This window comes from Macrobrachium nipponense, chromosome 2, assembly GCF_015104395.2.
Source record: "Macrobrachium nipponense isolate FS-2020 chromosome 2, ASM1510439v2, whole genome shotgun sequence".
NCBI lineage: Eukaryota > Metazoa > Arthropoda > Malacostraca > Decapoda > Palaemonidae > Macrobrachium > Macrobrachium nipponense.
Window position 1 is genome coordinate 98,051,210 of NC_087201.1, and position 12,928 is coordinate 98,064,137.

A 12,928-nucleotide genomic window follows, 5' to 3' on the forward strand; every position below is an offset into this window, starting at 1 on the left:
CCACCTGCTAAACTAAAACACACCAACCTGCTAAACTAAAACACACCACCCTGCAAACACCAACCTACTAAAACCTAAACAAAAAACACCGGCTTAAACCTAAAACACAACCACCTGCAAACACCACCTGCAAACCTAAACTCACCACCTGCAAACACCACCTTCTAAAACTAAAACCACACCCTGCTAAACCTAAAACCTCAACCACCTCAAACCAAACCAACTGCTTAAACCTAAACCAAAACCAACCACCTGCAAACACCACCTTGCTAAACCTAAACACACCACCTGCCAACACCACCTAAACCTAAATAAACTCACCACCTGGCAAAAACCACCACCTACTAAACCTAAACTCACCACCTGCAACAACCCACCTACTAAACCTAAAACAAAACACCACCTGCAAACCCACCTACTAAACCTAAACACACCACCGCAACACCTACCTGCTAAACCTAACACACACCTGCAACACCACCGCTAAACCTAAACACACACCTTCAACATCACCTGCTAAACTACACACACCACTGCAACACCACCTCTAAACCTAACTCACCACCTGCAACCCCCACCTACTAACCTAAACAACACCACTTCAACCCACCTACTAAACCTAAACACAACACTGCAACCCCACCTACTAAACTAACACAACCACCTGCAAAACACACCTCTAACCTAAACAACACCTGCTAAACCTAAACACTACTACAACACCCCCTGCAACACCACCTGCTAAACCTAAACTCACCACCTGCAACACCACACACTGCTAAACTAAACCACCACCTGCTAAACCTAAACTCACCACCTGCAACACACCTTGCTAAACCTAAACACACCACCTGCAACACCAACCTGCTAAACCTAAACACACCACTGCAACATCACCTCTAAACCTAAACACACACCTGCAACACCACCTACCTAACTAAAACTCACCACCTCACACCACCTACTAACTAAACACGCCACCTGCAACACACCTACTAAACTAACACACCACCTGCAACACCACCTACGTAACCTAAACACACCTAACCTGCAAACACCACCTCCTAAATCTAATCACTACCACCTGTAAACCTAGAACACACCACCTCAACACCACCTTCTAAACTAAACACACCTCACCTGCAACACCAACCTACTAACCTAGAACAACCACTGCTTAAAACCTAAACACACCACCTGCAACACCCTGCTAAACCTAAACTCCCACCTGCAACACCACCTACTAAAACTAAACACACCAAAACCTGCACACCAACTAATACAAACCTAAACTCACCACCTGCACACCACCTGCCTAAACTAAACTCACCACCTGCACACCACCTGCTAAAAACCTAAACAACCGCACCTGCAACACCACCTACGAAACCTAAAAACCTCACCACTGCAACACCAACCTTACTAACACCTAAAACTCACCAACCACCTGCAAACACCACCTACTAAAACCTAACCCACCACCACCACCTGCAACACACCACCTACAAGCCTAAAAACACCACCTGCACCACATACTAAACCTAAAACACCTACCACTGCTAAACCTAAAACCACACCACCTGCCAAACACCACCTAAACCTAAACCTAAAACACCACCACCTTGCAAAACACCACCTACTAAACCCTTAAACACACCACCACCTGCTAAACACCTAAAACCACACCACCTGCAAACACCACCTGCTAAACCTAAACACACCACCTGCAAACACCAACCATACTAAACCTAAAAACAAACCACCATGCTAAACCTAAACACACACCTGCAACCACCACGTGCTAAACCTAAACCTCAACCACCTGCAACAACCACCTAACTTAAAAACTAAACACACCACCTGCAACACAACCTATAAACTAAACACACCACCTGCAAACCACCACCTGCTAAAACCTAACACACCACGCAACACCACCTACCTAAAACCTTAACCACACCACCTGTAAAACCTAAAACACACCTAAACCTGCAACACCACCATCAACTAAAACCTAAACACACCAACCTGCTAAAAACCTAAAACCCCACACCACTGCAACACACCTGCTAAACCTAAAACTCACACCCCTGCAACCACCACCTATAAAAACTTAAACACACCACCTGCAACACCACTCTAAACCTAAAATCACACCTGCAACACACTAAACCTTAAACCTAAACTCACCAAACTGCAACACCACCTACTAAAACTAAACACACCACCTGCAACACCACCTACTAAACCTAAACACACCACCTGCAACACCACCTACTAAACCTAAACACACCACCTGCAACACCACCTGCTAAACCTAAACACACCACCTGCAACACCACCTGCTAAACCTAAACACACCACCTGCAACACCACCTACTAAAACCTAAACACACCACCTGCAAACACAACTGCAAACTAAACCACACACCTGCAACACCACATCACTAAACCTAAACCACCACCGGCTTAAACTAAACACACCACTTGCAACACCACATGCTAAACCTAAACACACCCACTGCTAAACCTAAACAACACCACCTGCAACACCACCTCTGACTAAAAACCTAAACACAACCACCTGCTAAACCTAAACACACCACCTGCAACACCACCTGCTAAACCTAAACACACCACCTGCAACACCACCTGCTAAACCTAAACACACCACCTGCAACATCACCTGCTAAACCTAAACACACCACAACTAAACACACCACCTGCAACACCACCTGCTAAACCTAAACACACCACCTGCTTAACCTAGACACACCACCGCCACACCATGCTAAACCGGTACCACCAAACTACTGCAAACAACACCACCAGCTAAACCTAAAAGACACCACCACTGCAACACCACCCTGCTAAACCTAAAACACCACCAAACCTGACACCACCTGCTAACCTAAACACACCACCGCAACACCAAATGCAAACCCTACCAAACCAAACCACTGCAACCAAATAAACCTGTAAACAAACACCACCAAACCTGTGCAACATAAACCTGTAAACCTACACCACCTGCAAACCACACCTGCTAACCTTAAAACCACACCACCTGCTACCTAGAACACCACAAACCTGCACACCAACCTGCTAAACCTAAACACACTAAGCCGTAAACCAACACACCTGCTTAAACTAAAGAACACAACACCTAAACGCAACACCACCTGCTAAAACTAAGCACACCACCTGCAACACCACCAGCTAAACCTAAATACACCTCCAGTTAAACCTAAATACACCACCTGCTAAACCTAAAGAACCCCACTAAACTTAAACACACCACCTGCTATATCTAAACACACCCCTGTTAAACTTGAACTCACCACCTACTAAACCAAATCACTCCCCATTAACCTAAACACACCACCTGCTAAACCTAAATACTTCCCCAGTAAATCTTAACACACCCTCCGCTAAACCTAACCACACCACTTGCTAAGCCTAAAGAACTCCACTGAACATAAACACACCACCTGCCAAATCTAAACACACCCCACCTAAACCTGAACACACCCCCACTACCCACTAAGCCTAAACACACCACCTGCTAAACATAAACATACCGCCTGTTAAAGCTAAACACACCATGTGCTGAACCTAAACACACCCCAATTAAACCTAAACACACGCCCACTAAACCTAAGCACAAACCTTGATATAGAATTGTTAATCACAGGAAAGAAAATAATTATCAATAATATATTTCTATGGTATCGAGTTCATGAAATGAGGTATTGAAACCGTAGAGTTTATCTGCCACATAACTTACAAAGGGAAAGGGAAGGGCAAGGAGAAGGGGGTACGTGTTTGAAACCTACCGTATTCTCTAAGTTAGGTCAAATGATGGCCGCTTGCCAAATATTGAGTAGATTGGTTAAGCGGTTTGGATTTCTATAGCGCACTAATATACAAACATACAAACATTTCCTTTTATTTATAAGTGTAATTGCATAATTCCGCCGTCATGCAACTGAACAAATAGTTGAACTCGCAAAAATACAGGGCATTAAATGTATAATTAAGTATCCGCACATTTATTACTTGTGCACAATCATTATTATCACAGAATGGTTAGTTGATATCTTTATGATAATCATTTTAATTTTTACCTGGTGTATCGAATTCTGGCAGAACTCTTATTCCTCTCAGCCGTGCGTATTCCACAACGTCAGATATATTTTCTTTGGTGTAAATGTGTATGGGTGAGAATGAGCCCTCCTTACTAAAAACAAAAAAAGAGAAAAACCGAGACTGAGGAAATGTAATCTAAACGTAGAGAGTAATGAGGATTCAATTTTTCGTACTGGTATCCAATTTAACTATTAATCAAAATGTAGGTATACATTGAAAGAAAAATTGCAGAGAAAGTTAGTTACAAAAAAATATGATTGTGATTGACAAATCTTAACCGATATCTTTTTAACGCTGAGGTTTCTCTCTGGTTAAATCGTCTATTTAAAATAACTTTAAAAAACAAGGCAATAAATCATGATCTAGGTTTGGAAAATGGTAAATGCCACGCACTAAACGCCCTCACCTGAGGTCAGGGAAGACCGCACTTTCGTAAGGGAAGCTCTGGTCATCTACCAAATGCCAGTGGAACACGTTGAACTTGTTCGTGGCCATCAGATCCAGATTTTCCAGAATCTTCCCTACTGGCAAATAATGGCGGGCAGTGTCCAGCATGAAGCCTCTGTCATAGAAGAAGAAGCAGAAAAGTGTATTGTATTCTGACGGAAAGGAGCAAAGGACAACGCGGAACATTCAGATGAAATCCTGAGAACTCTGAAGCGTTCAAGTAAAAGTGCTGTCATGAAGAAAGTCAGAAGTTCCAGTATGTTGGGAATGAACTGATGTGGTTTCCAGTGAAGCTTCTCTGTTAGAGGAAGATGAAAAGGTGAAAAAAAAAAGGTCAAATGAAAAACTGTAGATGAAATTGTGATAAGCAGAGAATGTTGCGAAAAAATCGATAGTGTTAGAAAACAAAGTACAGTTTTACTAAGGATTAAACGTTTGGGAATAAATCAGTGAGCCGAATTGGGATGTATTTATAATTTTTACAATTATATTACTTTTGGTCATCACTTTTTAATAGCTCTGCCATTTTCGTTATTACACAACCAGATATATTAACTAATGACAATGATATGAAAGGATATTTTAATAGCTCTGCCTTATTCGTTATTCCAGAACCCTATATAGTTAATGACAATGATATGAAAGAAAGTTTTAATAGTTCGACCTTATTCATTATTCAAGAACCACATGTATTAGATAATGATAATGATATGCAAGGACGTTTTAATAGTTTTGCCTTTTTCGTTATTCCAGAGCCAAATATATTTCAGCAAACGCATGCAGCCACACCTGAATGTAGCAAAGGTTGACGATGTATGAGTAATCAGGACTGGATATGAATTTTACCATGGCTATTTTTATTACTCTGTTACTATACTATTTTTCTATTTATTGAACAACTCATTTTACTTGTAATGTGAACTATTATTTGTATATCATTAACATATTGTCTACAGTAGTGTTTAGAAAATATAAGCATTGGCATACCAATAGCTTGACTGTTCACGTCCGTCGTTACAAGACAAAGAGGCTTCATTCGCAGAAACTGTAAACACTCATTGTGTGTTACAAAACAATTATTCATAAAACATAAGGCTTAAAGGTGTATGTGAATAAAACAGAGGTTTTGGTGAGCAGTAGAGAAGATAGAGACAGAATAGTAATACAAGAAAGAAGAGGCTTGATTATAAAACAGGCGGAAAAGTTTTAATACTTAGGATCTACTTTAAGTTAAGAGGGAGGATGTGAGGCTGAAGTTGACAGTAGGATAAAAGCTGTATGGGCAAAGTGGAGAGAGATGTAACTGGAGTAGTAAGTGATAAGAAAAAGTCAGGTAAGCTAAAAGTCAAGATATATAGCACAGTGATAAGACCTGTGTTAATGTATGGATCGAAAACATGAGCTCTAAGAAGAAAAAAGGAAATAAAGCTTGAGAGAACAGAGATGAGAATGCTGAAGTGGATTATGGGGATAGTGCTGCTTGAGAGATAGGAAAATGATGGAAAAAGAAGAAGGGCAGGCTTAGTAAAGATTACAGAGGTGATAACAGAGTCACGATTGAGATGGTATGGGCTTGTGTTGAGGATGGATGACGAAGAGGGAGTGAAGAGGACTTGGGAAGAACCTGTTAGAGGAAGAAGTTCGAGAGGGAAACAGAGAATTAGTGAAGCAAAGGAAGATATGGAGGGAAGAGGTTTGGTGGAGGATGATGCTTTTGATAGAAGGCAGTGGAGAAGGCGCATCAGGCAACCAACCCATTAATGTAGGGATAACGGTGGGAAAGAAGAACTGTGGGGGGTAAAGGGATATTCTGTACCAGGAAATTGAACTGTTCATGACTGTCGTATTATGGGAAAGTAGAAGATGGCAAAGGTTCTGCTATAGAAAATTTTCGTACCCTTTCTTGAATGTTTCTATTACTATGTTGGGCTTAGGCGTTTGTTTGATCTTTTTTCTTTTTTTTTCCGTTTTCATTAACAGTCGAAGAGATCACGAGGTCTCGATGAAAGGAAACTCTGCTGAAAACGTAATTGTATTGTAATATTTAAGTTGTCAATGAAAATTATATTGACGCATGTTAAACTTAATTGAATGGAGGATGCGGATTGGTTGACTGACTTTTGTGAACAGGCCTGGCCTGAATAGGGGGAAAATTATACTGGAAACTTAAACGTTGAAGAAGAATAAATAACATTGGGGTAAGTTAGAGCAAACCATAATTAAATGTTGGATGCGCATTGGTAGACTGGTTTCAGTGAAGAGACCTGGCTTCAATTGACTGGAAACTTATACAGTTATGGGGTGATACGTAGGATCTTGCCCTTTTGAATAGTGACTGATGAGAGATACAAGAAGACTGACGAACATCGCTTATAAAAAGAAAGGAGTCCAAATCACCGTGTTGTCAAGAATCCACGTACGCATATGCGTCATCCTACCTGAAATTGAATCTGGGAAAGTCGTGGATCTGCGTTGATTTCACCCTGTATTCCGATCCGTCGGGTACAAGAAGCTGCGAGAAGGACTCCAGACCTCTCAGGATGCCCCACACGCTCTGAGCTATGATGGTCCCAGATGCAGGTTGATCAGGGCTGTCGATCTGTCACAAGGAGATATTGTATAAATGAAACCTTTCGCTTACTTCAGGAGTAAGCCTACAAACTACTACTACTATGTTGTTGTTGTTGTTGTTGGGGCGGGGTGGGTGGGGGGCTAGGAAAGCCCTATGGAAAAGTCTAAAAAGGTCTGAAAAAGGTGTTTCGCATTGAGTTAAACATACAGGAATTGTAGGATAGGATATTTGGGATTTATTTATTGGAATGAGAATGTAAAGAATAGGCAATGTGCATGTTAAACAGTACAGAACAATTATTTCTAATAAAATATATACGTATTTATTTCAATTTTCGTTGGTGAAACAACGGTCTACTTGACGGTAGATTTCTGCTCGCGCCATGAGTAAGCTGGAGGTCGTATCACTTTTTTTTTTTATAATCAAAACAAACGTTCCGTAAAAAGTTTCAATAAAAGGAAGAGATATTTGACGATGGTTTCATAAGAGAAATGTTAGGTCTAAATGAATAAAATTGGAGGGAGGGGCTGTTGAAGGCTTGGACCACCTTTTTGACCTCCCAGTTTTGATCGGTTTTCAGTGGATATGAGGCGACCTTTTTCCGACGATCTTAACTTTAAATAGAGGAATTAAAACCCCACTGAACGGATTTGGAAGAATTCAAAATTCTCCCCCCCCCCCACCCCCCGCCCCTTTCCCACAACGAAGAAAAAAGAACTAGAAATAAAAGCAGATTATGGATATTTCATTGAAATCAAAATAACGTTTTACTTTTTTTTTCATTCTGTGATGCATAATCATGTAATATAGTTCTAAATTATGACTGATTGTATTTGTGTCGCAAACCTTGATCTCATATTGCTCATCCATATCCTGGTGAGGATATTCCTCGCAAGGGTTCATGAGGTTGACGCTGACGGTATCCAGGTAACCGCGGAGATCCTGGCCTCTTCTCCAGCTGCTTTCAGGATTCTGCCGGAAAAGAAAATGAAAGCCTGACAGGTTTTCCTCATTATACCTAACGCAGGTGAAGAGCATTCATGTATTAACTCTGTTTCAACTACGATAAAAGTGACAATAGTTTCTCGTCTACTCTCTTAGCATTATAATGAATTACGTCGTGTTTTTCCTAATTATCCAGGAAAATGGGCAGCGTTACTAGAAGACCTGATTTTACTTGGAATGACAGAAGAATGTCAATATTTCAGATTTCAGTCGTACTTTGTAGGATGTAGAACGGAACATGATTCCAATGTATCTTTCGAGCGCCTCCTGCAGGATGTCGCAGTCCTTCCCCGTGACGCTGAATCTAAAAAATAAATAAATAACAATGTAACTTAATAGAAAATTCAGGTCATCATTACCTTAAATTTAGCTCATTTAATTACACCGTAAAATTCTAATAAAATCTCGTCTGAATACTGGGGATGGTTAAAAATCCTTATAGAGAGAGAGGGACAAGAACTCTTACTTGAAGGTGCTTGGTCTGACAAGCATGTAAGTCTCTTCTTGCTGCATCATCTGAGGGCGTGGCCATACGTCCCCCTCAGTAGGTTCCACATAAGGAAAGCCTCCGGCGGAGAGGTTCACCGCCATAGAAAGCGTCACGAGCAGCACTAACATCCAGGAAGAAAGTAGATAGCAGAAAAGTTTATATTTCCGTCTAATTAGTCTCAGTTTCTTTAATATACAAAATCGACGCGATTTTGGATCAGTGTTTACGTAATTCCTCGTTTTATCAGTTTTAAAGGCGAATTATTCAACGTGAGATACATGTGAAACAGAGCATCCACTAGCAAAATGAAAGCTTAAGGGCTAAGTGCCAAAGCATCTAGATGCGTCATATCGCACGTAGTATGTCCGGAAGGTTTGTGTACAGCGTACGATACAAGTAGCAATCGGCAGTCTTGAGTGATGTTTGCCAAGGATTCTCCCGCTTGTCCATTATTGTGAATTAAAAGTAAAATGGGGTTCAACTTTTTAATCGTTCACTTTTTCATTGAAAGGAAACCGATCTTTATTGCCACTGGTACTGCAATCTTTATTTCCATGAATATTTATAGATAATGGCTAGTAATCCCAACTCTTATTGTCACTGGTTTGTTTATTGTTCACAGGAATACCAAAATACCATACCAACATCATTCAAATATTTGTTTACAAAGTCTCCCAGAGTGGCGAGGGAAATAGACGCCATCAGCATCGTTTTACTGCCCTGACTTGTATCTAGGGCGCGTTCATTACGTCGTAAATCTCACACTTATCTATTTGAAACATCGACTGCGAAAACTTCCACCTGTCCCGAAGGTGGGAGGATAACGGCGGCGATTTCAGGTGACGCTGACACGTGGAACCCTCAACATGCAAACAACACAAGATAGGCTTATTCGCTCATATTTAAAATGGAATTGTTTGTTCCCCATTTCATTTCTTTTAAAAATAAAATAGAAAGTGCTTCCTAGAGGTATTCTGAGATAAATGTCAGGGTGATACACAATATCACAGCGATATTTAGACTAAATCTTAGGTGAAAAAGATTCGACATGACTTTCAATATCAGATCAAAATATGACTTGGCCATTCGTCTCGTGAACGTGTACCCAAAACGAAGGTCAACATGGTCTCTAGTCCAGCGGAATCCAATAAAGAGATACTCTCAAGAAGGGAATGAGTCAAGATTCTTGTTCAGAAATATTCTTCAGAAGCGAATATGCACGAAGGAATAACACGCTGGCAAAAGGATTTTGTCATTTTGTGTTCATTAAAAGAGGTCACAGTAGTTGTATGATTACCAGTGTATCAAATGTACTGGTGAATCTCTTGCTTGTGCTCATTAATAGTACCGTTCTGACCAGTTTAGTTTTATAGCAGAGGGCGCAGTAGGGCAACACGGAAGAAATGTGAAGACTTGATATACTAGGTATATGAAAGGAACTATCGTTTCAGAAGTTTAACGGCAGTACTTCGGTCAAGTCCATAGATAGATACCTTATGATAATTGATCGAGCTGTCAGGTAAGTATAGCCTACTCATAGAACAAGTTCAACCAGAGATTGTTTAACCTTTTGGTACTAGGATTACTAGGGTGGACAGGCTCGAATTCTCTCATCCCGAGGGCGCGAAACAAGTACAGATGTACCTGTTACTCATTATGGGGGATGGCGTGAGGGATAAGTTATAGATATGAGGGTTTGCCTTATCAGATAATGGCTGTTCTTCGTGGGAGTTTGTCTAATCCCTCTCATTCTTCGTCAAAACCTGACTTTCTAAAAAAAGATCATCATCTATATATATATATATATATATATATATATATATATATAATATATATATATATATATATATATTATCGCTGCTTCTTTTTAAACCGTACTTATGCATTCTGACCAAACGTCACCTTTCGACATTTAAAAGCTAAGGTACAGAATGTCTTACTATAAATTTATCCCAAGGGATTGTGTAACTAAGATCTTGAAAATGAATTCAGAGTGAACCTCTTAAACTGTCATAGGATAAATTGGAACTCTCTCCTTTTACGAATTCAAAAATTAAATCTTTTTCCAAGATGAAATCAGAAGTAAACGAAGAAAACTGTGATATTCGCGTAAACCAAATCTCACCAACAGTTCTCTTGCTGTATCTTCGACGCGGATCACATTCGTGTTGACAGAACATCAAAAATGAATCATGATAATCATATGTTTACTTTAATTTGTTTATGGCCACGGGAGGAATCACGTAACGTCATGCATGTTTTATATTCAGGAATTTTCTCTCCTAAACGGTTTTATGGACGGGAATCAACAAAGTTCATTTTAATGTGACAGTAGAGCGTTGTGCGCTTTTATCTTATCTGTGACTGTTATTGAAGATATATATGTAAATACGTATAATTGTTATGCTTATATTAGATACGTCCGTGCATAAATGTTAAAACATATAACTACACGCTTGCGCACTTAGGGAATCATATACGCTTATACGTTTACACATACATTCATATATGTATGTATGTAAATACATATGAGAGAGAGAGAGAGATAAAGAAAAAGTTAGCAGTAGTTTTTTATGGTATACAAAGATAACAACTGATTAATTTGAGTTTGTGTGTGTGGTTTTTTTATTACAAAAACCTAGGTAAGCAATTGTTGGCAATAACACATGGAATAAGGAAATATACCTGTAAACTAAAGTTGACAGATTTATGAAAGGTATACAATTAATAGTAATAATAACAACATGATGTTTTTATGTTTTCTCTAGGAGAAACGTAACTCTAAAGAGGCGGACGACATAGTGCTGAAGATAAATAATGATTATAGTGGTGGTGGTGGATATACTAACACAACTAGTGATAATGATGAAATAAAGTAATAATTGAAATAGGTGTCAGTCAAAAACAAACACACTGCATACCTCTGCAGGTTGAGTTTTTGCAGTTTAAGATAATAGAAGCTGTCAGTTTGAAAAATTGTCTTAAACAAATAAAATAACGCCGCTAACTTTGGACTGTACAGATTGTTTTTCAAAAAGAGAACACCACCAACCTTTCCACGTCATTTTGCTGGCTGACGAAACTTGCTTGTTCCTTTACTCAACACACGGCAATGCCTTTCTTCCGTTATGCCCTCTATTTATTTGTTTTGATAACGCGAGGTCTGTTGCTATGTGGCTCAAGGCGATAATCATGCCGGTGATAAGGACGATAACTGCTGAACTTTTCTCAGTCAGACTTGAAGATTCGTTTATGGTGGTCTTCCTAAATTTCGAAGGACATTCACACAGAAATATTTTTTTAGGATGATGTTACCTGGGTGAGTGAAGTCACCGGGGAAGATGATGTAGTAACAAACAGGTTTGTTTGAAGTAATTCAGTATAGAATTCACGAAACAGTAGGGGTTCGCAATTAAAATATGTACGATTCGGGTGTGAATAAATTTGTCAAAGGTTTTAGATTTTAATGTTTATATATGCGTTTTCGATAACCCAAAGGAACTAAATTTTCATTTTTCAAAATATAATTATGATTTCTTTGAAAATGCGAAGGATAACTTGTATATATATGTGTATTTATACCACACACACACACACACACACACACACACACATATATATATATATATATATATATATATAATTTTATAACATATGTATATATGTATGTAAGTATGTATGATATCATATATATATATATATATATATATATATATATATATATATATATTATATTTATAAATATATTCACGTTTTCCTAAGACTTTTCAAAGAAAGCTCATAATCATATGTTGACGAATGCAAATTTAGAAAAAGCAGAGGTCTATGACTTGAGAGAATATTTAAGTCTTTTTTTCTAAGAGGACATTTGCTGGCACTTGCAATATTCCATTTCATACGCCACTCATATAACCTTCTCAAGGCGATTTGTGGAGTCGGGTAGGCTCTGAGAACAGTACTTTATACCATCAACTTGCACAAGATAAAGTGATCAATAATAATATCTTTATTATTGGCGAAACAAATCCACAGTTATGTGTACGTATTTAAAGATAAATTTGTACAGACAGCTTTCGGGAAACTGACTGAAAAGGGGAATTGAACAGTTTTCTGTAAGATTTCTGTATAGATTTATTTTTAAATGTATGTACGCATACATAACTGTGGATTTGTTTCTTTATTTCAAGACTCATGCTATTATTGTGATTATTTTTATTATTATTATCATTCTAGTGGATATGACATTCACCTCTCCAACTTGGGAC

At 39.0% G+C, this 12,928-nt stretch overlaps 2 protein-coding genes across 7 annotated transcripts in view; one reads left to right on the forward strand and one right to left on the reverse strand.

The window, feature by feature from the left end:
* Positions 1 to 11,869, reverse strand: part of LOC135220831 (beta-hexosaminidase subunit alpha-like) — a 35,626-nt gene extending 23,757 nt beyond the window's left edge. Inside the window, exons 1-7 of the mRNA XM_064258380.1 lie at positions 11,716 to 11,869; positions 8,640 to 8,784; positions 8,390 to 8,477; positions 8,015 to 8,140; positions 7,035 to 7,195; positions 4,556 to 4,711; positions 4,128 to 4,240 (exon numbers count right to left, since the gene is read on the reverse strand). Coding sequence (XP_064114450.1) covers positions 4,128 to 4,240; positions 4,556 to 4,711; positions 7,035 to 7,195; positions 8,015 to 8,140; positions 8,390 to 8,477; positions 8,640 to 8,784; positions 11,716 to 11,728 — 802 coding nt within the window. The 5' untranslated portion in view covers positions 11,729 to 11,869. The remainder of the gene's footprint in view (positions 1 to 4,127; positions 4,241 to 4,555; positions 4,712 to 7,034; positions 7,196 to 8,014; positions 8,141 to 8,389; positions 8,478 to 8,639; positions 8,785 to 11,715) is intronic.
* LOC135220833 (uncharacterized) overlaps positions 1 to 12,928 on the forward strand; it is a 115,814-nt gene that overhangs the window by 18,900 nt on the left and 83,986 nt on the right. The window lies entirely within an intron of this gene.